The sequence below is a fragment of the Notechis scutatus genome, chromosome 2 (genome assembly GCF_049901735.1).
Source record: "Notechis scutatus isolate UNSWTSFEM ecotype Mainland chromosome 2, rNotScu1.2, whole genome shotgun sequence".
Classification (NCBI taxonomy): domain Eukaryota; kingdom Metazoa; phylum Chordata; class Lepidosauria; order Squamata; family Elapidae; genus Notechis; species Notechis scutatus.
The window spans coordinates 151,652,869-151,680,860 of record NC_142010.1 but is presented as its reverse complement, the minus strand read 5'-3'; the positions used below and the strand labels follow the sequence as shown (position 1 = coordinate 151,680,860).

General features: G+C 42.8%; 2 protein-coding genes across 5 annotated transcripts in view; one reads left to right on the top strand and one right to left on the bottom strand.

Annotated features, from left to right (window-relative positions):
- Window positions 1–504: 504 nt before the first annotated feature.
- Window positions 505–24,180, top strand: LOC113417741 (uncharacterized). Its single transcript, XM_026676276.2, has 9 exons — window positions 505–851; window positions 1,834–2,007; window positions 10,859–11,016; window positions 13,655–13,853; window positions 15,855–15,951; window positions 19,477–19,648; window positions 20,400–20,555; window positions 21,761–21,894; window positions 24,057–24,180. The coding sequence occupies exons 1-9, from the start codon at window positions 601–603 to the stop codon at window positions 24,117–24,119; spliced, it is 1,404 nt and encodes a 467-aa protein (XP_026532061.1). The 5' UTR covers window positions 505–600; the 3' UTR covers window positions 24,120–24,180.
- A 288-nt stretch (window positions 24,181–24,468) lies between these two features.
- Window positions 24,469–27,992, bottom strand: part of GNL3L (G protein nucleolar 3 like) — a 47,006-nt gene continuing 43,482 nt past the window's right edge. For all 4 annotated transcript variants that reach the window (XM_087956780.1, XM_087956778.1, XM_087956779.1 and 1 more), the window contains 3 exons: window positions 26,653–26,792; window positions 25,857–26,028; window positions 24,469–25,030 (listed from right to left, as the gene is read on the bottom strand). In XM_087956780.1, the coding sequence (XP_087812906.1) occupies window positions 24,963–25,030; window positions 25,857–26,028; window positions 26,653–26,792 (380 nt within the window). In that variant the 3' untranslated portion in view covers window positions 24,469–24,962. The remainder of the gene's footprint in view (window positions 25,031–25,856; window positions 26,029–26,652; window positions 26,793–27,992) is intronic.

The window sequence follows — 27,992 nt, the reverse complement described above, 5'->3', positions numbered from 1 at the left end:
CACTGTAGTTTATTATTTAATAAATGTTAAGTGAATAGAGAGACTTTGATTCTAGATCAGTCCATCCTCTCCATGTCACTATTTTTAAAAAGCATAAAAATAGGAAAAATACTAACAACTTTCCCTGTATCTCCGAGCAATCTATATTCTAAATACTTGATAGTGTAGTTAAATATATTATACTATATTGTAAAGAGTATAGTGTAACATAACAGTAGTTCAGGCCATACAGATTTTACTGTAACTGCTTGCACAGCAGTTATTGATTAAACCACAACTGGATATATAAGTGATTAACTGTAATTTACAAACTAGAAGGGTGAAAAACAGACACGGGAGAAAAAAACAAACCACACTTGACTATGTTATGGCTGTTCTGCTACCTAGTAGAACCAAATGCAAAACAAGTCCTATGGTGTGATTAAGAGTAAAGCCAAACAGACATCCTTTAGCCAAGTTCCTACAATCATTTGAAGGCTTTCATTTCCCTCTCTCTCAGGTGCTCCACCCTGGAAGACACCCACCCAAACTTCCATCAGCAGCTTCAACTCATTTTGGCTAGTTTATCTGACTGACTGCTTTGCTGCAGTGGTTCCTACCATGTGGTACCCTCCAGCCAGCCTGTTGCTGTTTTTCTTCTGCTTCATTGCTTGTGATTTATATTCTCCAGATCCAGGGCTTCTGTCTCAAGGCAGGAGCCACCTGCAATGGGTTCAAGAACTAGCCCGACACCCACGATATGGACCTTGTTGGATGGAGGCCTTGAGACAATTGGATGGTGGGTGCAAGGAGTTGAATGAGGAACAGCAAAGCCATATTGCACTGGCATTTGCTCATTGCCACCTACAGCGGTGAGTCAAGCTTCTAAACCGAGGGAGTCTAGAATCTGGGTTTAATCACAGGGTGGAGGAAGCAAAGTTAAAATTCTACTCCTTTCTCAGTATTCCTGTCCTTTCAACTGCAAAGGGATGGGCAGGTATGTTTTCATCTATTGTAGCTGCTCCCTTTACTAAGCACCCTTGACATTAGAGTAGGGTACAGCTCTGGGTGTATGCTGTTGAGCAGTGATAAACAAGAACCTTTACTGAGATCGTTTTTAATCTACTCAGAGGATGTGGAATTGGAAGGGGTGAAGAACAGAGTCAAAGCATAGGGCTTCTCTCTTATCTTCAATTTGAAGTGCTTTTTGCCCATTCATGGGCCAGCAGAAAACTATACTGGTGTGAAATTTGGTCTCCTTATTTCTGGCCCATACCAAGTCATCTGGCTTCTTTCAATGGCGACAGTGCCTAACCAGTTGCATAGACTTTATGGTTGCCTAATGGTCTTCTAAGACCAATACATTCTCTTTCCCTTGAGCCAGGAATAAAATGCAAATAACTTCTGAGCTCATCTAACAGTTGTATTGATATACAACAACCGTGAGAACAAGCTTCAGAACACTTTAGCTGTGGCTAGAGGAAGCTAACGGAGGAAGCTAACGGAGTGCTGGCTGGAGAATTTTGGAAGTTAAAATTCACAAGTCTTAAAGTTGCCAAGTTTGGGGACCCTTGTACTAAATCATGAATACCAAAGATTTCAGCTAAATGTTTAAGCTTTACGTAGTTCTGTTAATAAACATTCTGATTTATGGAATGACACAAGCTGAGACTGCTGTGCTACTTCCCTTGAAAACTCATGGAAGAGAGTGGGGCAGAGGGCTTCTGTTGTATAACCAGGGAAACCACCTTTTCATAGAAGAGGATTATTCCCCCTCCCCTGTTTCCCCCCCCCCCTCCTTTGGCTGTATAGTTTCTCCCCAACAAAACTACGTTTTTATCTTTTCCTTGACAGGTCTGGGAGGAAGTTCCCACCCTGTGAAATTGGTAGCTCCATCCGTGACTGCACACAGCACATGGATCCAGTGGCTTTTGGCGTGTACACAGAGTTTTTCACTCATGCTCATGCCATCTGTTATTTTCTTCACAATGAGGCTTGGCAGCAGCAGGCCCAAGATACTGTGCACAGGTCAGAAAAATGGGGGTCTCCTTTTGTTGTTGGTTGTTTTATATTGAAGGCTGAATTCCCTTGGGGGATGGGGTTAAACTGCTGGGGAGAGAAAATGGTGTGGGGATGAAGCTAGTGGTCGGTAAGATGCCGAACTAAAAGTGGGGACAGCACAATCTCTTCTTTTTCTCTCCCTTGAGCTTCTTGTCCTACAGGCTGCTAGAGAGGAAGGAGTCCCTTTGGTTGGAGGTCTGAATTTATACTCACTGAAACCTTTGAAGTGAGGCCCAGACTAAAGCATAAACAGTTGCAAGGTTACAGGTTGCCTACCCCAATCCCAAAGGTGTCAGAGGTGGGTATTCAGCAGGTTCTGACCAGTTCTGGAGAGCCAGTAGCGGAAATTTTGAGTAGTGCAGAGAATCGGCAAATACCACATCTGACTGGAGATTTTACAGTATCCTTCCCCTGCCATTCCCACCAAGCCACACCCACAGAACCGGTAGTAAAACAATTTGAATCCCACCACTGGTAAGAGTGCTTCATCTAGAAACAGGCTAAGGGAGTTACAACAAGCTTGTCAGGGATCCTTGCCCATCTCATAGGTCATTGATGGCGAACCTTTTCGGCACCGAGTGCCCAAACCCGAATGTGCGTGCCAGAGTGCCAGAAACCTGAAGACCAGCTGGCTGGTATGTGCATGCCTGTTTTTTGACCATTTGGGGGGGCATTTCTCAGACCATTTTTGGCCAGAAAATGGCCCAAAAAATGACTGGGGTCGTTTTCAGGCTGTTTTCCAGGCCATTTTGGGGGCCATTTTCCGGCTGTTGGGAGCCATTTTCCGGCTGTTTTCCAGGCCATTTTCTGGCGCCCTGGCTCCCTGGAATACCAGAAACCAGAAGAGCAGCTGGCAACGGTGCGTGTGCTCACAGAGAGGGCTCTGTGTGCCACCTCTGGCATGTGTGCCATAGGTTTGCCATCACGGTCCTAGGTGTTACTCTTGAATCCAGAAATAATCCACCAACTCTTCTTTTGGTAGTTGAAAGTAGAAGATGAAGACATTTATTTCTAATAGAAAATTGCTTGCTAAATTCCGGAAACCTTAACCACAGGCAAACTATAGCAATAGTAGTTTGTTTTAGGATTTTAAATGGCTTTGAGTGCCTTAATGAAAATAGAAGAAATTAACTGAAAATAAATGAGCGGAGCTAAAAGCAACCTTTTGCGTATTTTTAAAGTGTTTTCTGATATTGGTATTAAGTTGAATACATTTTTTAATTTAATAAGATACCCTTGTTGGTTTGCCTGTCAGTAAGGCTGGGATGGTCTAAAATTATGGACAAATAGATATAACCTTTAAGTGACAGATTGTGCAGCTGCTGTGTGGATATTATGTAAATGATGCAGCTGCTTTAAAAAGTTACTGGGGTGCAGCATTCGTGTGCTCTGAAGTACCTTTTTAGAATAACCTTCAAATGTTCTTGGGGTTTTTTTTTGTTTTTTTTTTGCAGTCATTCAGCCCTTGGGTGCAGGGTTTTCTTTTTTTCTGGAAAAGAGCAAAAAGGAGAAACCACCTCTGGAGCTGTTCTTTATCAGGGGGATGTTAGATCTGGAGGAGTGGGCGCAATAACGGAGACAAGGCATCGGTAGTGACTCAACTCTTTAATAGTGACATCAGAACAGAGCAAAACACTTGGGCAGCAGCAGCTCTTTTATAGAGCTGGCTGCTGCTGCAATAACCAATGGGAACGAGTTTAACCGCACTTAGTCTTCCAATCAGGGGTGGCCGCTGTCAGCCAATCAGGTTAGCCAAAGGCAGCCAATCATTGATCGCTTACTTGCGGGCCAATCTGAAGTGCAGGATTACGAGCCTGCAGTTGGAGCGAAGTTCGAAGAGTTTTTAATAATGAGTTTATTTAGTTAGTTCGTAACACCCCTCCCCCCTAGGTTCCGTCTGAGGGGTGGGGTGACATATTCTCACAAATAGGCAGGCCGTTTCACCTGCCTGTTCGATTTCCGCTGTTCTACTGGTTTCCGTTCAGGTTCTGGTGGATCGTTTGTAGAACCGGGTGGTGACGACGGTTCTACTGTCTCGCTGGGTGAATCAAGGCTGTTTTCTTGGTTGTTTTCTGGGTTCTCTGGGCTTGCTTCCCTGACTGGGCTGCTATGTGGCGAGGCCATCCCCCGGCTCGGGCTTCCGTCGGGTGGTGAGTATCCCCTGGCTGGTTGTACAGTCTGCTGGGCTTCACTGATTGGGTCCTCTGTTATTTCTATTTCAGCCCCCTCGTCTTCCCTTCCCCCCCCCAGCTGGAAAATCAGGGGGTGAGAGAGAGTTAGGCGCCAAACGGGAACGAAGTTGGTCTATATGGCGCTTCCACAGTTTGCCGTCATTAGTCTGCAAACGGTACGATCTGGGGCCTGTTAGCTGCGTGATGGTAGCGGGGACCCACAATGGGTCAGCCGAGAAGTTTTTCGCAAAAACTAAATCGCCTACCTTGAACGCACGACACTTGCTGCTGGAACCGCAAGGTTTTTCTGGCGTGTAGGTTGGGTGTAGGCTATCGAGGTGTGAGCGAAGTTTCCGGCCCATCAAGAGTTCGGCCGGGGTTCTGTTCGTGGTGCTGTGCGGCGTGATGTGTTGAAGAAGAAGCATCCTGTTTATCTTGTCGTCAATATCGCCATGTTCCATTTTGTGCAATGTTTTTTTAATGAATTGTACCTTACGCTCGGCCCTGCCATTGGCCACAGGGTGAGCCGGCGAAGTTAAGGCATGGCGGATGCCCCGGTCCGCTAGGTATTGCTCGAATGCAAGGGCAGTGAACTGGGGGCCATTATCCGAGACTAAAACATCCAGCAGTCCGTGCGTAGCGAATAGTCTATTTAACTTTTTAACGACGGCTTCTGTTGTGGTGCTTTTCATTTTGTGGACTTCGAGCCAGTTTGAATAGGCATCCACCGTTATTAGAAAAATGTGTCCCTTGGTGGGTCCCGCAAAATCAATGTGGATGCGGGACCAGGGGCCACGAGGTGGATCCCATTCAGCTGGAGGTGCCTTCGGTGGGGCAGCGCGGATTTCCTGGCACTTGTTGCGTGTGGCCACCCAGGCTTCTATTTGTTTATCGATACCTGGCCACCACGTGTAACTTCTCGCTAACGCCTTCATCCGCACGATGCCTGGATGACCGTCGTGCAATAGTTTTAGGACGCTGTGTTGTAATTTTTCAGGAATGATGACTGTCTCCCCACAAAACGCAGCCCTTCTGTGAGAACAGCTCTGTCTGTCGGTTTTTAAATGGTGTGAAGATGTTGTCGGGTTCGTTGTCAGGCCAGCCTCGTTCCACCCAGCTGAGGACCCGAGCCAATGTGGGGTCCTTCTTTGTTTCCGCTGCGATGTCTCGTGCAGTCAGGGGTGGCAAAGGGAGAGTTTCGATCTGGAGCGCAGTAAGGGTTGGAGCTGGATCGTCTATGGCTTCCGGCAGCGGAGAACGGCTCAAAGCATCAGCGTGGGGAATGGCTTTCCCCGGGCGGTGTAGCAGTTGATAACCGTATGCGGCTAGAAACTCTGACCAACAGGTCATCCTTGGTGATAAGATGTGGGGAGTAGGCTTGTCCCCCGCTAATATGCCAAGCAATGGCTTGTGGTCGGTTATTATAGTAAACGGCCGTCCATAGACATATTCATGAAAACGTTTAATAGCGGCTACAATAGCAAGAGCCTCTTTATCGAGTTGGCTATAGTTCCTTTCAGTCTTTGATAATGTTCGGGAAAAGAAAGCAATAGGTGCCTCATTGCCGTTAGGTAGAACATGGCTTAAAATGGCTCCCACCCCGAACGGCGAGGCATCACACGTGACAGTTAAAGGCAAAGTCTCGTTATATTGCATTAATACAGCATTGGAGGTCAAGAGATCTTTTACTTGCTGGAACGCTCGTTCTTCCCATTGTCCCCAGACCCAGGAAGCTTTCTTGTCTAGCAGACGATGTAGGGGCTCAGCTACAGTCACCTTCTGGGGCAAGAAGATATTATAAAAGTTAATGAGTCCCAGGAAGGCTTGGAGGTCCGTTTTATTCCTAGGTCTGGGGGCGTTTTTTATGGCTGTTACTTTTTTTTCGGTAGGATGAATTCCCTTTTTATCAAGGAGGTACCTCAGGAATTCAACCCTCTCAGTACAAAGTTGACACTTGTCTTTCTTTACCTTTAACCCGGCGTTTTTGAATTTTTGGAGAACCGCTCTGAGTCGGGTCTCCAACACGTCTCTAGTGGGGGCAGCTATCAAGACGTCATCGAAATAAGGCACGACCCTTTTTATGCCTTGCAGCAATCGCTCCATCAGGCTTTGAAAGATGCCTGGTGCTACACTCACACCGAACTGGAGCCTATTGCATTTAAACGCACCACTGTGCGTGACGATAGTCTGGGCCTCAGCAGTCTCTGCATCTACGGGTAGTTGCTGGTATGCCTGGGCAAGGTCCAATTTTGCAAAGATCTTTCCGCCGCCCAGGGAGTGAAGAAGATGTTGAACCACCGGTACAGGATAAGCGCTTTGCTGAAGCGCGTGGTTTAGGGTGGCTCGGTAATCCCCACAAATTCTTATCGATCCATCCGGTTTTATGGGTGTTACAATCGGGGTTTCCCAACGGGCGTGATCGATCGGTTCTAACACCCCTTGGGCTATCAATTTGTCCAATTGTTCATCAATCTTTGGCTTGAGTGCGAAAGGCACTCGACGAGGCTTAAGGCGTATGGGCGTAACATCGGGGCTGAGGCTAAACAATATGGGGGATCCCTTGTACTTGCCTAGCTTCTCTGTGAATACGTCCTGGAACTCCTGGACGAGGGCGGCTTCCCAGTCACTGCTCCCGGTCTGGTGAATGCCGGCTAGTTCAATCCCCAATGGAGCGAACCACTGTAAGCCCAACAAACTGGGCCGGTCTAGATCGACGATGGTAAGAGGCAGAGTTGCGGTGTGGTCTTTAAAGGAGACCTGGACGTGGCGGGACCCGGCAACGGGAATTCGGTTTCCCTGGTAGTCCCTTAATATGACTTTCTGGGTGCTGAGGTCTTGACGACGGATGTCAGGGATCAACTGTTTGAAAGTCCTCCATGAGACCATTGATAGGGATGAACCCGAGTCTACTTCCATTACGCATGGACGATTCTCAATGGCGACCCTCACTCGGATCTTCCTTGCATCCAAGGATGAGGCGTGACCGATGGTGATGGTTTGATGCGTCTCTCCTCGTCTAGCTGACGCAGCAGGTGCTCGATTTCTGTAGTGATAGTGGTTCCATTGGTGATTCAGGCGATCCCGGTTCACGGGCGGGCTGTCCGTAGCTTGGCGGGAGTTGTTCTCTCTACGGATTGGACTTGCCCCCCGCTTGCTCCTGCAGACCTTGGCAATATGGCCCTCTTTCCACAGGAACGGCAGAGTGCGTCGAGGAATTTGCAATCAGCTCGCGGGTGATTTGCCCCACAACCGGCGCATTGACGTGAAGGTTTTTGGCTTCGCTGGTCTCTCTGGTCGGTTGACCTCTTCTTCCTCACTATCTGATGGGGATTCGAGGTCTTCATGGTGCGCCGTTGTTGAGTGCTTTTCTGGGAAAGGCGAAGTATCATTGGCGAGTTGACGGAGCGGTGCGTTGGTGCGGCGCATTCCAGTGGCCGACTTCCTGGTTGCCTCTGCTGCAGTAGCATCAGCGATGACATCTGCAAGATCGATGTCCTCTTTGGCCATGATCTTGCTCTGCGCCGTATGGTCATCTAATCCCAGAACTATGCGGTCTCGCATAGCTTCTTCGAGGTTTGAAAAACCACAGAGTCCACCCAGGTTCCGGAGGTCAGCGATGAAGTCTCCAATGCCTTTCCGTTGGTCCCTCTGGTAAAATTCGTGTCTTCTGATGAGGATTGGCACCGCGGGTGCATAATGGACCCGAAGAATAGGAGCGAGGTTATCCCAATCCATTGACTTAACCTCTGCAGGCTTTGCAAGTGCCGTAGCCATTTTAAAAGCGGCAGGCCCGCAATGGGTCAGGAAGACCGCTCGTTTCTTGCCAGGCGAAGCGTCCTTCAGGTTGTTGGTCTCCAAAAACATCTGGAACCTGTCCATATACGAGTCCCAGTCTTCGTTAGCCGGGTCAAATGGAGCGGGTGGTATGGCGCCGCTGGCCATCTTGCCGTTGTTGACACTCTTTCAGCCACGTGCTCTGTTCGGTGCACAGCGAGTGCTCAGTTGGCTCTATTGTCTCCGCATCCCACCCTCGTCGCCAGTGTTAGATCTGGAGGAGTGGGCGCAATAACGGAGACAAGGCATCGGTAGTGACTCAACTCTTTAATAGTGACATCAGAACAGAGCAAAACACTTGGGCAGCAGCAGCTCTTTTATAGAGCTGGCTGCTGCTGCAATAACCAATGGGAACGAGTTTAACCGCACTTAGTCTTCCAATCAGGGGTGGCCGCTGTCAGCCAATCAGGTTAGCCAAAGGCAGCCAATCATTGATCGCTTACTTGCGGGCCAATCCGAAGTGCAGGATTACGAGCCTGCAGTTGGAGCGAAGTTCGAAGAGTTTTTAATAATGAGTTTATTTAGTTAGTTCGTAACAGGGGACATCCTAGTATTCTCTGAAGAAGAAGAAGAGAGTTAAGCTTGCAAAAAATACCTGTTCAGTAGCAGAGCCTCCTTCTTCTCCTTGTTTTTGCAAACTACTGGCAGTGACTACTATACTTAAAAAGGAAATGATTAAACAATGTTCTTTGTCTGTTGAATTGTCTTTTGCCGCCCGGCAAAATGTTTTCATTGCATGCCACTGTTCAAATTACAAACTTTTATCTTGCTGTGGGAAGAAAGAGGTAAACCACTGGAAGTCCGCAGACCTGAGAAATGTACTTGATAACTCTCTCCCTGCCAGGTCTGTACAACTTTCAGAATTTCATTCCAACCATCAGAACTGGCAGTACTCAGTGTCATACCCCACATTTACGGTACATGGGGAGAAGAGGTGAACGAGCCCTCAAATGACAATGTCATTCCAGTGTTTTCCAGTTATAGGCTGTTTTCTGAAGGACAGATTATCTAATGTGAGAAGCACACCCCATCAGATCTCCTAGCATCATTCTTTATCTAGCTGACACTTGGTGAAAACAGATAAAAAGTCTCTTTGTGTAAAGAGGGGAAAAGCTCAGTGAGCAAAGCTATAATTTGGCTTTTTTACTTGGGGTGTAATTAGCAATCTGTGACCTAAGAGGGAGGGGACACAGTGAAATTGCTCCTTTATGGTTCCTGCCTTTGTATGTAATTAAAATTGGCAGTGACAATCTGGAAAAGAAATTAACACCTCAACTCAGGCTTAGATAATTGAGGAAAGGATACATGGAACACAGGCAATAATGGCTGGATGTCATCATATAGCAGGCCACAATTTCCACTCCAATACTTATAGCTTATAAACCCTAGTGTAGATTAGGATTTATAAACTATAATCCATGAGCACATAGTGGACACTATAAATGCCAACTTCATTTTACAGCATGGAAAAAATTAAATGTAATAATCCTTTATTCCATTGCAGATATTTAAAAAATGCAACCCCCTTTTTTCTTTTAAAGAGAGAAACACGAACTACACCTAATCAGAAATTAGTCCATAGAGTTCAGTTCAGGGGTGGGATTCTACCAGTTAACATTCTAAGCAGTTCGGAGAACCAGTTGTTAGAAGAAATTACTGACCTAATCCTGTAAGGAAGGCAGGAAGGAAACATTCTGGTGTTGCTTACAGAAACTGCCTCTCCGTTAACCCTTATTACATTCTTGACAAGACTAGACTTCCTGTCTCAGGAACTTCTCTGGAGTTTTTTTTTCCCCCTTTGCTAGTACTTTGCTTGTGTGGAGTGACCATTCAAAGTTAAAATGGCACTGAAAAAAGTGACTTATGACCATTTTTCACAGTTACGACTATTGCAGCATCCCCACAGTCACGAGAGGCCAGGCAAGGAGATGCGTGCCTCGATGTGAGTGATGTTGAGTTGGCCATGCCCAGCCAGTAACATGACCACCAAGCCATGTCCACCCAGTCACATGACCACCAAGCCACGCCCACAGAACCGGTTGTTAACAAATTTGAATCCCACCCCTGGTTCAGTTGTCTTTATTTTCAAATATCTGTACATAGGATGGCCACGTTCCATTTGGTGAATCTGTACCAAAAGAGAAGGTCTAGTGACTTCCAAGTCTCTGCTTAGCCATATCAATTCTTTATTCGCACGTTTGATATCTCCCATCCAGAGATATTTAATTCTTAAAATAAATCAAGGCATATGCTGACTGGGAATACTGGCAGTCCCCATCCCAATTTATCCATGCCAATGGGTACTTCTAAGGTTCTGATCCACTTTTCAATATTTTCTTTTTGCATAGCATGCAAGATTCAGATTTGAATAATGGATAAATGCATCTCCTTTTCCACGTAAGCCTTTGTCGGTTTTCAAGAACATAATTTGGAAGCAAGAAAAAACACAAATACCCTGCTTGGAGGAAAAATAGTAATGGGGTACAGTAATAATTGTCAATGTAGTCGACCTTCATTACAGGAGGAAAGGGAGCTGGCAGGTCACTTAGGCTTGACTCCTAGTCACCTGAGTGAAGCGTGCTTATCTCTGTGATTGTGAAGCTTTGAATGCAGTTAGTGCAGGCTGCAATGTTTCCACAGTCAGGCGTTTGCTGTTTTCATGCCAATGGCCATGTTGCTACTGAAATGCCAAGACTTCTGGGTAGGCAACTCAATAAGAACCCTTTCAGGTAGAAGAACTTTTTGGAATATGGTGGATGGTTTACCTTGGACCGGATTGAATTACTTCCTTCTTTATCTCTGGTTTATATCAGGCTGATCTCCTCTTCAGAAACGGTGGCCCATCAGCTGGAATCTACCAATCAGCTTGCAGAAGAGACTGCTCGGATCCAAAATGCCACCTTGCGCTCTCAGGAGCAAATCCTGCGCGATGGGGAGCTGCTAGGGCAGATGCTCCGTGACTCCTCCCAAGGTGACTTGAGTACAAAGCTGCATTATTATTCCTTTTAAGAGTTTGCACCAGTGGTGGGATTCAAATTTTTTTTACTACCGGTTCTATGGCCGTGGCTTGGTGGGTGTGGCAGGGGAAAGATACTGTAAAATCTTCAGTCAGAGGTGGTATTTGCTGGTTCTCCCACTACTGGTTCTACAGAACTGGTCAGGACCTGCTGAATATCACCTATCAGTTTGCACTGATAGCTAGATATGAAAACAGTGGAACAACTTGCCTCCAGAAGTTGTGAATTCTCCAACACTGGAAGTTTTAAAGAAGATATTGGACAACCATTTGTCTGAAATAGTATAGGGTTTCCTGCCTGAGCAGAGAGTTGGACTAGAAGACCTCCAAGGTCCCTTCCAGCTCTATTATTCTATTATTACTCTATTATTCTATTTTATTCTATATTACAGAGATCATCCCTACAGATACAGCCCTGTTAATTTGCAGAAACATCTTGTGTTATATGGCAGGAGTTTCCATTCTTAAAACTACTGGAGTATACTACAGCATTAGTATATTGAGTCAAAAAACTTCTGACACCACTTTCAAGCTCATAAGAATATGTCTAGAGAAGCAAATTTTGATATTCTTATTCAGCTTTTTTTTTAAAGTGCTGTAATAAGTTTTTTTTTTTAAGTAGGCGCTCAATTGCTTCCAACCCATGGTTTGCAACTTAAGAGACTGGTAATTTGGGAATCTGAATGCAAGCCAGACGTGATCCATTAGACCAGCTGGGCTAATTAGTGGATTGCAAATCAATGACCTTTTTGATTTTGCACTTCTCAAAATGTTGCAGGGCAGATTTTGACTTGAGTAAATCTGTCAGAACGCACGTGTTTGGGATTTGATACATCATAGAAATGTACCATTTAAGATACAGATATGTAAAAATTAATTTCATATAGGAAAAAGTTTTCCAAGCTACTTATTTCCTTGCCTGGATTATGCTATTCAAAAACATTGCAAAGAAAGGGACAAGAGATTTATAAATCAGTGCAAAACTTGACAGCTTAGAACTTGTTTCATACTGATTATCGGTCCTTAGAATTGGGATTTCCACTGCTAAAATACAAGGGTGTAAATTGCAATATCATGTGACCTCACTGCTTAACAATGGCAATTGTCGAGAGAGAGTGTTGGAAATGTAAGTCACCTAACAGTTGGGTTGGAAAATATATCAACCAGGATAGACATTTTAATACTGTCTCTTTAAGGGAATGCTAAAATTGTAATTGGGTGTGGTTCCTCAAACGGCCATAAGATGGAGCCAGAAACCTGGGTTGTTTAGTCCTGTCCTTTTATGGAGAGCGTTGCTGTTCCTGCATTGACTGTTGCTGATCATCGTTAGTCTTGATTTGATGTGAGTCTATTACTGAACTGTTTTTGATACTGGACTTTGTTATTGGATTATCCCTGGACTGAAAACTGACTGCTTTAACCGTGAATGACTTGGACTGTGTTTGTTGAACTTTGCCTAATCGTTTTACTGGAAGTAAAAACCTACATTTTACTATACAGTGTGGTTGTGTGCTGTGTGTGTGTTATTATTCACTACTCTCACTACGTCTCCCTGTGTGCGCTCATTCTCCTAACGGGGAATTACCTCAACAGAGAGTCTGGCCCCAAACACTTTGGCTTTCAAGCCTAAGGTGGGACTAGAATTTAGTCTCCTGATTTCTAGCCTGGTGCTTAGGCTTAGATAGACAGAACGGTTGATAGCTGGCCATTAGTATTGTAACAGGCCTGTCTGGTTTGAGATTTTTGCTGTTGACCTTGCCTGAATTAATTCTTCCATGAATGGATATAATGCACAATGGATGGGAAGAAAGAATATGATTGTCAGGCTCTGACAAGGACTGGCTGAGAATGATGAGGAGGTTGCAAATTTGTGCGGAGGAATTAGGTATTACAGACAGTGAACCTCAACTGTTCAAGGGGCCTTGTTCAATGATAGAAATGGCCTTTCTATGTAGGAGATTCCAGATTCTTCCCTTGCCATCCCCATATAGGATAGGAAACACTCTTCCTTGAAATCCTGAACAGCTATCCCAAGTCGCAAGTTCTGACTACCGATTTGAATCAGTATAAGAAGTTTCTTGCCATCCAAAGATTCCTATTCTTGGAGTACAAAAATCTAAATTCCATGAAATCCATCATCACCACTCCTGGTATATAAGAACCATACAGTGTAAAGGAAGAATGAAGGCTGGCCCTGTGACCATATGTAAAATAGTTTTCAGAGCCTTATGTAAGGTCAATAGTGAGAGGGTGAGGTGCACCTTTGAAGGTGAGGTTTTCCAAAGTGTCGGGGGCCACCACCGAAAAGTCCTGTCTTCTGGTCCCATCTCCTGAGAGCCAGCATCTGACTTAAGGCATTACGGAAACAGGAACTACACCGGGTTAGGAGAAACTGGCACCCCCTCATCTATATGTACTTATGCTTTCAATCAGTGTGTGAAAGACAGATAACAAATTCATGGCAGTATCTATAAGTGGCCCAAATAATCCGTTTTTATTACGGTTGCAGACCAGTATTGAATGGCCCAAATAAGATACCCAGTTTGTCTGGGAGGGCAATGACTTCTTGTCCTTCCTCCTCTCCCTTCTGCAGGCATACACCGGGCCTTCCAAGAACTACAGAATTCGGCCATCGAGCAACGCGTGGCCTTTGCAGAGATCTTTAATCGGGTGGCCTTCCTACATCGCTTTGTAGTGGGGGAATCCAATGCTCTCTATTCTGTCTTCTTCCATCTCTTGAGCGGTGTAACAGCCCTGCTGCTGACCTCTAGCCAGCGAACTGCAAGAGCTCGGTGAGGAGAAAAAAACAAAACAGAACAGACCACATCAAATGCTCTTGGATTGTTTAATGTTCTGTCTGTCTCACTCAAAATGATTGGATCACACGAATGCAGGTGGAGGGTTCAAGCTTTCCTTGAAGTGTAATTCTTGGTGCAACAAGAAGTGGTGCAAAATGTTTTAATTGTTTCTGTTGCCATTTGTGAGCTGCCCAGGGTTATGTTGCCTAAGATGGGCAGTTATCTAAATATTTTCAATAAATCAAACAGCCTTTGATATAATCAACCCAAGTAATTTGGTCACATAATAAATATGCTCTTCTTTTTCTGGTAGAATTGATAAGCCTGCAAAAGAGGAGCTGTAGAGGATCTTATTTTGAATGCTAAACATCCCTAGTTTTAATTCCAAGGAATTCCAAGTATTGCTAGGATTTACCTGCTTCCGAAAGTTCAGAAAGCCACTGTCAATTAGGGTTGGCAATAAGATCAAAGCTCTAGCTCAGTGTAAGGCAATTCCACTGCTTGCCTTCCCCACAATTGTTCAGCAGTCATATCATCAGACTGCAATAAGTGAAAATTTAGTACGGGTAGTCCTCAACTTTCAACCATTTGTTTAGCAACTGTTCAAAGTTACAATGGCATTGAAAAAAGTGATTATTTTTTTAAACAAATTTTATTGATTTTACAATTAAAAACAAATCAACAACACACACACAAATAGAAAAGCAAAAAAGAATAGAAAAAAAAGAAAGAGAAAAAAGAATGGAAAACGATTAAAAACATTCTCATTTTCTACAGTTTATAAGATCTTTTCTTTCCTTAGTTTATGCCATCTACGCACACCTTATCCATATGTATATTTATATGTCACTCGTATGAATTTGTCCTATTCTTTTTGCCTTATAATATAAAATCTGTCTTTGTTCTAACCATTTATACCAGCAATTCCAACTATTATAGTATATTGAAGTATCTTTATTTTTTAAGGCTAAAGTTAATTTGTCCATTTCTGCACAGTTTGAAATTTTTTGGGTGATCATCTCCTCTGTAGGTATATGAGGGAGCTTCCAACATTGGGCAAAAGCTAATCTGGCCGCTGTTAATATGTGTATTGTTATGTACTTCACTTTTTTTGATAGTTGTTTATCGAAAATCCCCAGCAGAAAGGAGTCTGGTTTATACTCGATCTGTTCCGCAGTTTTATCCGGTCAAGCTAATGATTAGAGGTCTTGGGGCCGAAAAAGTGATTTTTGACTGGTCCCCATGGTCATGTGATCAAAATTTGGGCACTTGGCAACCAGTGTATATTTATGATGGGTGCATCGTCCTGAGATCATATGATCGCCATTTGCTATCTTCGCAGTCAACTTCTGATCAGCAAAACTGGATTTGCTTAATGACTGCAGGATTCACGTAACAAATAAAGTGTGTTAAAAAATACTTCACTTAAGTGTGGCAAAAAAAGGTCATAAAACTAGGTGCAACTCACAACCACCTTGCTTAGCAAATGGAAAATCTGGGCCCAATTGGTCATACGTTGAGGACAGCCTGTGTAAGACTGGACCAAGCTGAAGATTCAGCTTTTCCCCCTCTTTGTGGATGACAGCAGATGAGGAAATAGTGGGGTACCTGCAATGAATGGGAAGTAGGGACAAGTTTATTCAAAACATTGCAGTTATTATTTATATAGGGTTAGTCATGTTGTCAGCATTTAACACATGTAAATACTGTCCCAAAGTTGGCATCTCACCTATTGCCAATGAGGTATCATCTTCAGTAGGTTTAGTCAAAGCTTGGTAGAGGCAGTTCAATTTTGTATGTCAGAACTTCTTCTCCATATATATCAGGACTAAAAATGAGCTGCCTTTCAAAAGGAAGCTGCAATTGTCCAAATGTATAATTGTACAAAACCATAAGAATCCATTCTTCTGTGAATGTAAGCCATGGACATATAGACTATGAAATATATTCCACGCTTTCTCATAATGGCCTTTTATTCCCCCCTTTTATCTCCAGGCTCATTTTGCTGACCTTGGTGGGAGCTAACATTTACCTAGAACGTGTTGTTTGCAACTTTCTCCTGGATCGCTCAGAAGAAGGCTATGACCTGACGGTAGGGTTGTTCTCTTGCAATAGCAAATGGAGGTGGGGGGAAAGGACCAGAGGGATAACCAAAACTAGGCCGGGCCTGGAGGGATGCTTTGATGCTGATCTTAACTGAGGAACTGTCTTATTGTTCCAATTCAAATGACTTGACGTGTTTTTGTCCCCAGCTCTTTGCCTGCAGTGTCATGATGTCATGCTTACCCTTGTTAAGGGACAGTGGCTGCAATTAAGCTTTTTTTGGGGGGAGGGGGGGAAGTGTGGAGCTATAGAGAAACAGCTAAGTGGAGCTAGATAATTCTGAGGGAACAGAAGGTTCCCAACCACCAGTTGAATTCTCACTTTAAGTTGCTTCAGTGAAGCCTCTCGAATATTGTTTTGCTATTAGCAAAATGCATGCCCGCTCAAAGTAGCCAAAACCTGAGTTTCTAGCATTGCCACCCATAGATTTGAATTAAGTTCATAGTTATTACTGAAGCTGGAACCCAAGTGAGACAAAATGTGGTGAAAAGTTATAGCCTAGTGTTTCAGTGCCAGAACAATTAAAATTCTGTTTTCTTTCTTGAAGTTAGGCATCCCTTGTATTTGTTTTGTTTCTCTCAGCTGAACAACTAGACACAAGAATAGTTTTGCCCCAAACGCCATCACTCTGCTAAACAAATAATTCCCTCAACACTGTCCAACTATTTACAAAATCTGCACTACTATTACTGTTAATCTTCCCATCACTCATTATCACCCATCCCCCCCCACTTGTGACTGTATGACTGTAACTTTGTCACTTGTATCCTTACGATTTATATTGACTGTTTCCTAGTATGATTTGATTGCTTATTGTACTCTATGACTATCATTAATCACCTTATGATTCTTGACTCTTGACGAATATATCTTTTCTTTTATGTACACTGAGAGCATTTGCAACAAGACAAATTCCTTGTGTGCCCAATCACATTTGGCCAATAAAAGAATTCTAATTCTTCTTTTGCATTAATTAGAGTCTGGTTATTGCAATTATCCATTACTGTGCTTCTGTTAGGCATACAATTGCAACACCATTCCTCAGGAAGTCACAAGCCCTGTCTATACAAGTAGTTCTTGATGTACAACAGTTCATTTAGTGACCGTTTAAAGTTACAATGGCACTGAAAAAAGTGACATGGAATAGAATAGAATAGAATAGAATAGAATAGAATAGAATAGAATAGAATAGAATAGAATAGAATAGAATAGAATAGAATACTTTATTGGCCAAGTGTGATTGGACACACAAGGAATTTGTCTTGGTGCAAATACTCTCAGTGTACATAAAAGAAAAGATACATTAGTCAAGAATCATAAGGTACAACACTTAATGATAGTCATAGGGTACAATAAGCAATCAAATCATACTAGGAAACAGTCAATATAAATCGTAAGGATACAAGCGACAAAGTTACAGTCCTACTATCACAAGTGGGAGGGGATGGGTGATAATTGTGACTATTTTTCACACGATCTTTACATCATACCCAGGGTCACATGGTTAATATTTGGATGCTTAGCAGCTGATTCACATTTATGACAGTTGCAATGCCCCGGAGTCATGTGATCCCCTTTTGCGACCTTCTGACAAGCAAAGTCAATGGGGAAAACAGATTCACTTAACAACCATGTTACTAATTTAAGAACTGCAGTGATTCACTTAACAAATGTGGCGAGAAAAGTAAAATGGAGCAAACTCACTTAACGCATTTCTCACTTAGCAACATAAATTTTGGGCTCAATTGTTGTAAGTCGAGGAGTACCTGTATATGATTACAGAGGTTTTAAATAACAAGTCTCACTAATAGTGTACATTTACCCCAAAAGAAGATAAATGGAAAAAGGAGTACAGAAATATAACTCATTTGCTCCCCTACGGTAATAATATTCTCAGAAAATCCTCTCCCTGCACTGTGATTGCTCCTGAAAAAAGCCCCTGGCTTTGTGTCTCTTCAATAAATGCAGTGAGAGAGAGGGATCCGGGGTTCTTTTTCATGCTGCAATTCTAATTGAGAAAAAATTTCCCTAAATGATAAATTTTAAAGAATCAAATCGGGCAGATTATTTAAATCTAGCATGTTGTTTGAACTTCATTCAGTTATCAGCCTGAGGTTCATCCAAAGCAGTTTTCATACCTATTTCTGATGCTGGAAATTTTAGGGCATCAGTCCAATATAATTTCAGCTATGCAGTATTGAGCTGTGTGTGTCCTTGGTGCTCTCTGAACTGGCCTTGTTTTCCTGAATAGATTTCATTACTTAAACTAGGTAACATCGTTAGAGCTATCACTGATGATGTTACTTAGTTTGGTAATGAGATGTATGTGAAAAAAAAAACCACAACCAAGCTTGGAGAGCATCAAAGACCTCACAGTTCAACCCTGAGCTACAGATATTCTCTTCTGTCAGTATTGAGGTGCTGGCTATCATTTGAAAATGATTGGGAAAGGAATAGTATAAGTCCAGGGACGATGATCAGGGATCTAGGGTTGTTATGGGTAAACAAACCCTCCATATATTTTTTTAGTAGCGTGCTGTGAATAATAAGCCCTGAGGCATGATTGTATAACTGTCATAAGCACTTGGCTGATTCTTGCCAGTGACAGGTGACTTGTGCAAAACTTGATAGAGCAGCCTTCCCCAACCTGCTTCCCTCCAGAAGTATTGAAACCTCAGTAGTAACTTCCGGAAGCGTCAGCCAGAAAACCTGATGGTTTTACAAGCACAGCTTTCCTTGGTTTATCACGTACTTATGGAAGTTCCATTTGGCTATGGTTGCTGAACGCCATTATGGCACATCTGTTGTCCTCATCAAATCCTACCTGTCAATGAATACTTCAGCTTCAACCATAACAACACAAGAGCACACAATAGATACAAACTCAAAGTAAACCGCACCAAACTTGATTGCAGGAAATACGACTTCAGCAATAGAGTGGTCAATGTCTGGAATACTCTACCCGACTCTGTAGTCTCTTCCCCAAACCCCAAAAACTTTAACCTTAGACTGTCTACTATTGACCTCACCCCTTTCCTAAGAGGCCTGTAGGGGGCGTGCATAAGCGCACCAACGTGCCTACCGTCCCTGTCCTATTGTTTCTCTTATTCTTCTTTTATTTTTCTTATATGTACCCATTTCATGTATTCACAACTATGTATACACTTATACTTATTATCTTGTAAACAATTGGCAAATCAAATCAAATAAATAAAATAAATAAATTAATTAATAAATAAATTAATTCGTTTTAAAACAACTTGACTTTGTGGCTACCAAGAAATTCAATAATTTCATCATCACACGTTTGCATTTTCAGTTTAAGCCCATGGGAGAATTACACCTTTGCTGTTGTTCATAATGAAATATGAGAATCCTCCATGTCCCAGTCCGAAGTAAGAGAAGACAGGGTTTCTATGTTGAAGTTTAAGGGAGCATAAGCCCCAGGGTTGCCTATCACTTAGTGTTTGAATGGGGACGGTCAGACTGATTTATCTGCCTTTCCTCCTCTTAGGAAAACATCTCCTTCTGGGTGGGCCTGACGCGCCGGACTTTTGCTGGACTGTGCATAGCTATACTGGCTTATTTTATTTGGACCTACAAGGACCCAGCCAAACAGAACCAAGAGGTGCTGCAGAGTCTGCAGGAAACTCGGAAAGAGATTCAGCAACTTTTACAAGAAACTGGTAATGAAAAGAGAAGCAGTGTTTTGGTTGTGGGCTTGAGGGGGAAGAAATAGCTTGGCTTTGCCTAAGGAACACTCGGCGTGTCAGATCTTTTGATGGAAGATGCACAGAGATGGGAACTGGTGCTTTGCCCATCTCCAGGTTGGGGATGCTAATCAAGGGGAAGGTCTACAGGAAGGAAGGCAGTTGGCTGAAAACAGGGAAAGGTTTGTGCATGTACAAGTATTCCAGGCGGTTCCTCTCGTTCCATTTCAAAGGACTTGTGCAACATGTATGAATGCTTCATTCCTTCTTAGAAAGGAACAATAGGAGATTTGAGAGCTGGGTTGCCTAATGATTGCTAGCTAGCATCTCCCTTGTTCTTTTGCCTTAGCAGAAGAGCATGCGAGTGCTTAGGGGAATGACATAGGTGCCTCTGTATTCATTACAAGTAAATGAGACATGGAGTTGCTAAAGACGAGGTAGTGAGAAAATCCCCAGGCTTCAGCCTGCACTCTAGAGCAGGGGGTCTCCAACCTTGGCAACTTTAAGACTTGTGGACTTGTGGAGTTGAAGTCCACAAGTCTTAAGGTTGCCAAGGTTGGAGACCCCCTGCTCTAGTATTCCGGACCTAAATAAAAATATTAATACATGATGTAACACTCTTACTACAATATAATCTTGTCTGGCCATGGTGTAGAATGCAAGCATATCAGACTTCTAGATCTTGACAGGTTCTAACCAGCATGTGCTGCCTGTTTTTTCCCCCCAGAGAGGCTGTTGGCTAAACCGGAGCTTCTGTTTCAAAGTACCAAGCCTGGAACAGACAAGGAGGTGTCGACTGACATGGGGGTCTCAAAGCTGCTGTTCTGTTCAGAGAAGAGAGCTGAAACAGAACCAAAAGAATATTGGGCTGAATACCAGAGAAGTGAGTGCCATCTTGGTGGAGGAATGGGAAAGCAGCAGGTAGAATTGGGGTCATTTAGTGGCTAAAGGGCAGGTCCTGGAGAAAGGGAAGCGCTATGTCAAATATTCCTTCTGTGAAACTCCATTGGATGGTTCTGCCTAGATCTCTCATTTCCTGACCTACCTTAAACCAAATGGTCATCATGCAGAAATCTGGTTTTGAAGGAACAGCAAAGCTCAAGAGAACTAAACTCAGTGCCTTGTCAATATGCATCTCTTAACAAGTGCTTTACGGAACTTTGTTGTAATCCCTTCTCCAGCAGACTGTGAAAACCAAGGCTGGGCTGTAAAACAGCTGAACTACAAAAACAACCTGCAGGTCATTGGTAAGTGGGCATTAAATGCTGTTTGTAGGCTTTTAGGTTATTCACAGCTCTGCGAAGAATCTATTGAGAACCAGTGTAATAAACACTGGGCTAGAAAGCAGAAGAATCTATTGAGAACCAGTGCAATAAACACTGGGCTAGAAAGCAGAGGGCTGTGAGTTCTAGTCCCACCTTAGGCACAAAGCCTCTGGGAGACCTTGAGCCAGCCACTCTTTCAGCCTAGGACACAAGCAATAGCAATCACTTCTGAAATCTTGCCAGGAAAACTCAGGAACCTCTCCAGGCAGTTGTCGGGAGCCAATGAAGAAGAATAAAAATGAATGAAGCTACAATGGTGTAAAGAAATCCCTTTTGGAATCCCTTTTGGGTTCAGTTAGTAAGGTACTGAGTATATTGGTTGGGTCTGCCAGGGGTAATCCAATAGCACACGGAAGACCATGGACTCCTTGTATGTAGATAATATCAAGGCCAATCAATGCAGTGTTTGTGTATGTTCCCCATTCTGATCAGCAGGAATTGTTCCTTTTCACTAGCAACAGCCTTCTAGTGAAACTTCCCAGTCTGGGAGGTTTGTTTGGGCAGATGAGAAGAAATGCAGGCAACTGATAACAGATTTGGTTATTCAGAATTTTTTTTTTCCTTAGGAGACCATTAAGGTATACTAACACGAATCCGTCTTCAACATTCTCAGTCATTCTCATGTGTGAAATCAGTGTTTAAGCAAATGTGCTTGCGTAGGTCTGGCTTCCAAAGGCTGCTATAGTCTCATAGAAAGGGACCTTGCACTCATTCCTAACAGCCTCTTTGAAAGTCATTCAACGCAGCGTTTTTCTTCTATCAGATGAGATACAGACTAGCAGCCCCAGGCAGAGAGGATGGCCATCTTCCCAGGCTCATCGTGCATTGTCTCGCCAGCATAGGCAATCCCAAAATGTGGCTCCTCGGCTGCTGACAATCTCTATACCAGTGGATGGGGTGAGTTAAAGCCACGTGTCACACCATGTCATTTGGTGAATAAATTGTTCTACGGAAGAAAACCATGCTGCTGGTAGGGGAATCTGGTAGCCTAATGTGCATGGAGGGTACTCAGTTATGATTATTCAAGAGATCTGGCTATAGAATTTGAGGGGGGGGGCTGAAATAATCCTCCACTTTCCCTTAAAAGCCTCTAAAGCAGGGGTGTCAAACATGCAGGCGGCAGGCCGGATACAGCTCCTGCAGGCCACGCCCACCCTGGCTCCCCAAGGCAAAAACAATCCTGATATGCCATGATACAGCCCGCGATGTGATCGGGTTGGATACCCCTGCCCTAAAGCGTATGGTAGGTAAATGCCCTCATGTTGCTAGGGCCGATTCCCAAGCTGTGCATTGGAGTGGGGGATGTTAAGCTAAAAGTAGGGAGACGTGATTTAGAAGCATTTAACATTGCAGAGGAAAGAGTTAGTTGCCAAGAATTCACTGTGACCAAGGTGTTAAGCAGGGCTGAATTATGCTGATTTAATTTGTGACTGAATTATGGAGGATAGTGGGGGTGTGGGGGTGTCTTCCATTCTGACTTAACTACACTACTAAAGCAGGATGTAATGAAGCATACAGGATGGCAGCACCCTTCTCAAGTTTTGGGAACTTTATTCCAGTCTTTGGTTCACTTTTGCATTTCAGCAGATTATTGCATTTTCTATAAATTTGCACCTTTTATGTTTTGCATCCTTCTCGGACTCTTACGGCATGCATTTAGCCTACTTACTTTCTGCTACCACACTGCAAAATTCAGTAGTTTACTCATGGTTGCTTACCTTTCAAATCCTGGATTGAATTGATAGCAAACGCTGTGCGTGTGTGTCACAATATATTTGCATAATTGTGTTTCTGATTAAAGACTTTGGGGAGGATTTTTTTTTTTACAAAAATTGGCCCAAGAAACAGCCTGACTGGTGGGAAAGGATTTACCGCATTGCTGTAGATCTGGGACCATCTCACGCATATTTGAGAAATAGCTTGTATATTAGAAATGTTAAGAGTCCCTGCTCTAATTACATGGCTTTTGATCATGTAACAGCAAAAAGGAAACAGTGCTGAGAGTTCACAAACTTTTCATGTTGTGCTATTATTCTGCAGCAGAAACGCTTCTCTCAAAGTTTTTTCCTGAGTCTCTCTGAAGAAATACCGTGTTTCTCATATAATAAGGCCGGGTCTTATTTTTTTTTGAGCCCCGAAAAAATGGCTAGGTTGTCTTTTCAGGGTGACTTAATTCCCCCCCCCCTTGCATCTTCAGGGGGGTGGGCGGCGACGGCTTGGATGTTGACCTCGGCGTTGGTGGGGCACTTTGTATCGGGGTCAATGCAGGCAGCACCATATCTGGGTGTGCAACAAGAGTACTTCCTAACGGCAAGCCCCCCCGCCATTCCCCATGTTTTAATATAGGCCTTAATTTGGGGGGAGGGGCTTAATTTCATTTCATGCCTATAAAACATGCTGGGACTTCCTATTGGGGGAGGCCGTATTGTTGGAGAAACAGGGTACAATCTTCCATTCTTTTAAAAAGCACACTGCATTATACACAAAAGTCTTCTTCCAGCACAGGGCAATTGTTTATTACCTGACAGTCAATGAATAGCCCAAGGACCAAGTCCCCAGATAAATAACTAATATTTATTTATATAGCCACCCATCTTGCATTTGTAACTCTGGGCAGCTTACAATTAAATTAATAATAAAGCAGGCCTGTGGATATTCTCTGTATCTGAGGAACCTTGTTTCTCCAATGTGATGGGTCTGTGCCATTCACTGCGGCAGAAGAGGCCTAAGTCAAGAAGTTTTGGCTAATGGGGACAGTGAGAACAGCGGCTCCTGCATTGTGGAAGACTTTGCCTCCAGAAGTGAGACCTACCTCCACACTCCTGGCCTTCTGGAAGTGCCTTAAAATTTGGCATGCTTTGCTATAAGTGGTTAATTGAGCGAGAGACAAAAGCTCATCCCCCCTATCATCCATGCTTTTGGTATTAATCTTTTATTTAACTGTTAACACTTTTTAATGCTTTTGTATTTATGCCTTTACATAGTTGTAGCCACCGTCTGGATAGTGTGACGGGCAGCTATCAATTTAATAAATATCATGTTTGTCTTGCCTATTACAGACTCCGCGGTACAACCTTCGGAGCCGTCAGTCTCTACAAGACCCAGGCTCTTTCACAAGCTGATAGGCCTGAGCCCCAGATGTCTGCAAAGAAGAGCCAAAGTAGTATAAATAACTTCACTGTGCACTGATGCAGCCAAAGGAAGCGGCATCTCTTTTGGCAAGGTTTTGGACAACAATCATACTTCTTTGAGAAAGACAGTTATCAATCTGGGACATGATTCCCTTATTTGATTTTCTGAGAGTATCCCCAAAATTTTAAAAATACTAAAGAACCTGAGCAGGCAAGAGTTGAGCTGAATATTATGCCTGGGTTTGATATGGCCTGCCTCATATTCTTAAATCTAGCTACTTTTGATTTTCAGTCCCTGGTTGGCAAGAAAATAGATCAATAGACAGACACGGTTACAAAGTGTTTTTTAAATTAATTTTAATTAACTGTAGAATTTTTCCCCATACATGATTTGGCTCAGTAACCTCTTCCTTTTTGCAACTCTGACTAGAACTGAAGTATCCCCCTGAGTCACTGTTCTCAAGAATGGCATTCCTGTATACTCTTTTAGATGAGCCAAACTCTACGTCTGTTTTTACCTCTGTTCAATCAAATTTGGCACTGGAGATCAAGTTGGAACGACTTTCTTTTCTGTCAGTCTGTTATAATTATTAAGAGCCAAATCTGAGACAATGTTGATACAATTGCACCCTTATTTTAACAGTCTGATTTTAACCCCTTCAATAAACTTTCTTGGCAAAATAGCTCATTAGTTCTTCATAGGCCTGCAGAGGCCCGTTCCACAATGAGGCGTGGGGGTATGATGGGAACTGCTTTGCATCCTTTCTCCTAGGGGTGCCATGTTGGAACAGCTTTCCTGAGGTAGATCAATAGCAGCCCAGTATCCAATTTTCCTCAGTCATCCTTCAAGCTGAAATTCATGGCTGCTGTCAGGCTTGCAGATAGTTTGGTTGCAATTTTGTCTGTGGAAAAATGAGGGGCAAAATGGGTTTAGAATCTAAACTGTTTTTTGCAAGAACCCAGTTTTTAAAATATGCAAGTAAGAGGTAAGTCCTGTTGGGCTTTTTGTGTTCATGCATTTTACAAGAACACAAAAAGCCCACTGTAGTTAGTTATATACGAGGAGAAATCCCTCTTGAATTAAACAACCCTTTCTGCTTTTTAAAACAGTTGGGCAACATTCTTTTATTTCAGTATTTTATTATTAGGCTTAACTCCCTTATGATTACTGACTTTCATAAAAAACGAGAGCAGGAAAACAACAATCAGTAATTTCAGATGGCAATGTTTATGAACCATTCCTTTTTTTAAAGAGAAAGAAATTAATGAACCAAGGAGATGTTTCCCTGAACATGATTTCCTTATGTTTTCTGTGAGGAGAAAAGAGGGTATTGGGGAAATCATGATCCACTGTCAATCCTTCAAGGTAGACCAGACTAAGGAACCAATGCCACATAAATTAATACGGTACTACTTTTAATGTAACAAAATCTGGCAAATCTGAGTAAGTTTCCTCCTCCCTCCCTTTATTTTTGTTTAAATTAGGGGGGGTGTGTGTGCCTGTCTCAGACATCTACTCAAGTTATTTTTTGTCTGACCGCTGCCTTGTTAGCAGCTCCTCCTCCATTCCCTCCTCCCTCCACACCCAAGTATGGTCATTAAGCTACACAACCCCAAGAGGGGCACAGTATCATCACACTGGCAAGCTGATGCCAAGAAATGACTAAAACAAAAACCCCTCACATGAAATCACAATGGGGGTTAAGTAGAAAAACAGCTTTTCCCCACCTGCTCGCTTCTGACGCTTTCTACGTTTCTTGCTTGCCGCCCGGAGGCCTTGCCCTTGGTACAGAGGGTGCAAGGCCGAGATCTCCCCTAAATTAGGTGCTCTGGGCACTGCTTTGGCTGCTTCTGTTAGAGTCTTGTTCTTGGACTTCAGCTCTATAGTCATTGGGCCAAGCTAGAGGGAAGAAGAAGAAGGAGGCGGCCTCCTTGGTTAGGAATGGGTACTCAAAATGCACTTATTTATACAGCTGCCCTCTTGATAGTGAAAGAGTGGTAAATTTGTATTAACTTTTGTCAGTGACCAGCATAGAAAAAAAGGAAATTCTATTGGATCAAATGTATTAATACTGCATGTCTATACAAAATAAGGAGATACAGCAGTGCAAACCATCAGAGCTAAAATTCTTTAGTTGTATGTAACTCTAGAAGGAGAAGTTAAGTATTCAACTTGTCATAAAATTTGACAATGAATACATAAATCATCCTGCTCTCTTTGAACAAATGACTCAGGTTATTAAGACAACTGTAAAATGTTATAAACATAAGGCATAAAGCAAATAGCACTAGAAACAATTCAACAACCCAAACAGGTTCACAAATTCTCCCAATCCAGTGCCTGGGGCAAAAACAAAACAAAAAACGGGTCTTTAATGCTTTGCGAAAGCAAGAATTCTCTATTCTGTTAACTATCAATGCTCGTCTCAATTTATGTGAGGACTAAGACTCACTATTACTCTTTCAATTTGCCCCTATCTTGCCAAAAGGATAGACCATGAACAACCAAGGCTGGGGTACGTACCTCATCACCCTCATCTTCTTCCATCTTACTCTCTTCCTCTTCTGTAATATGCAGCCCTTCTTCCTCAGCCATTTCAGTTTCTGCCCCACTGGTTAGGCCCGAACCCTCCAAGGAGATGCCCACAGGACCAGAGTTTAAGTCTATCCAAAAACAACAACAACAACTCCATCATTCAGAGTTGTTAAATTATAGTCAGTCTTGAGTGGAAAGAGGCTTAAAGCAAGGAGCAGAATTCAATCACACTACACATACTAGGCCAGCTGAATGAACAAATCCATCCTGAGTCATAAATCATAGTTAACATAGTTTACAGGGCAACTAACATTCCAGCCAAGTATAATTTATTCAACAAACTTTAGTTATGTAAGTTATGCTTAACTTATGGGACCACGGATATAGGACAAGGGGAAAAGAAATGAAAACTATATCCTATTGGATTTGGTGGAAGACTCTATGTTCAATTATACCTATTCTAACAGATCAAAGAAAAAGAGGAGGAAGAGGAGGAGGAAGGTTGTAGAGAACTGAGAAATGCATAACAGTTTCACCCACTAGATACAGCATCAAAATTGATAGAAAAGATAGAGGCATATGGAAAGGTGTCTGGTTTGAAAATAAATAAAGATAAAACAAAGATCTTGACAAAGAATATGCTATTAAGACAAAAGGAAGAACTGGCGGATCTATTGAAAATTCAGGTCACGAATAAGATCAAGTACTTGGGGATACACTTGACAGCAAGATATAGTACACTAAAAGAGAATAATTATATCAAACTTAAGCAGCAGATAGCACTAGATTTGGCGAAATGGGAAAATTTACAACTGTCATTAATAGGGAGAATATCAACAATCAAGATGAATATATTACCCAGAATTTTATATTTGTTTCAAACAATTCCAATTAGGCTTGGAAAAGACTACTTTGAAGATTTAAATAAAATTGTGTTGAAATATATATGGCAAGGTAAGAAAGCGAGAATAAAGTTAAAACTTTTGCAAGATGCTAGAATAAGAGGAGGATTTGGTTTGCCTAATTGGGAGTTGTATTACCAAGCTACAAATTTGATGTGGGTTAAGGAATGGATAATATTAAGAAATACTAGATTGTTGACATTAGAAGGACATGATCTGTTGTTGGGGTGGCATGCTTTTCTATAAAGGAACTAAAACACAGGGGTATTTTAGAAGACATTATATACGGGAGTCTCTGTGGTTAAACTGGGAGAAGACTAAAAGACAATGTTATTTGAAAATTCCAGTCTGGCTATCGACTATTGAAGCATTTTCTTATCCCATAATATATAAAAAGGAACAAAGAGTTAGATATGGCAAAATATT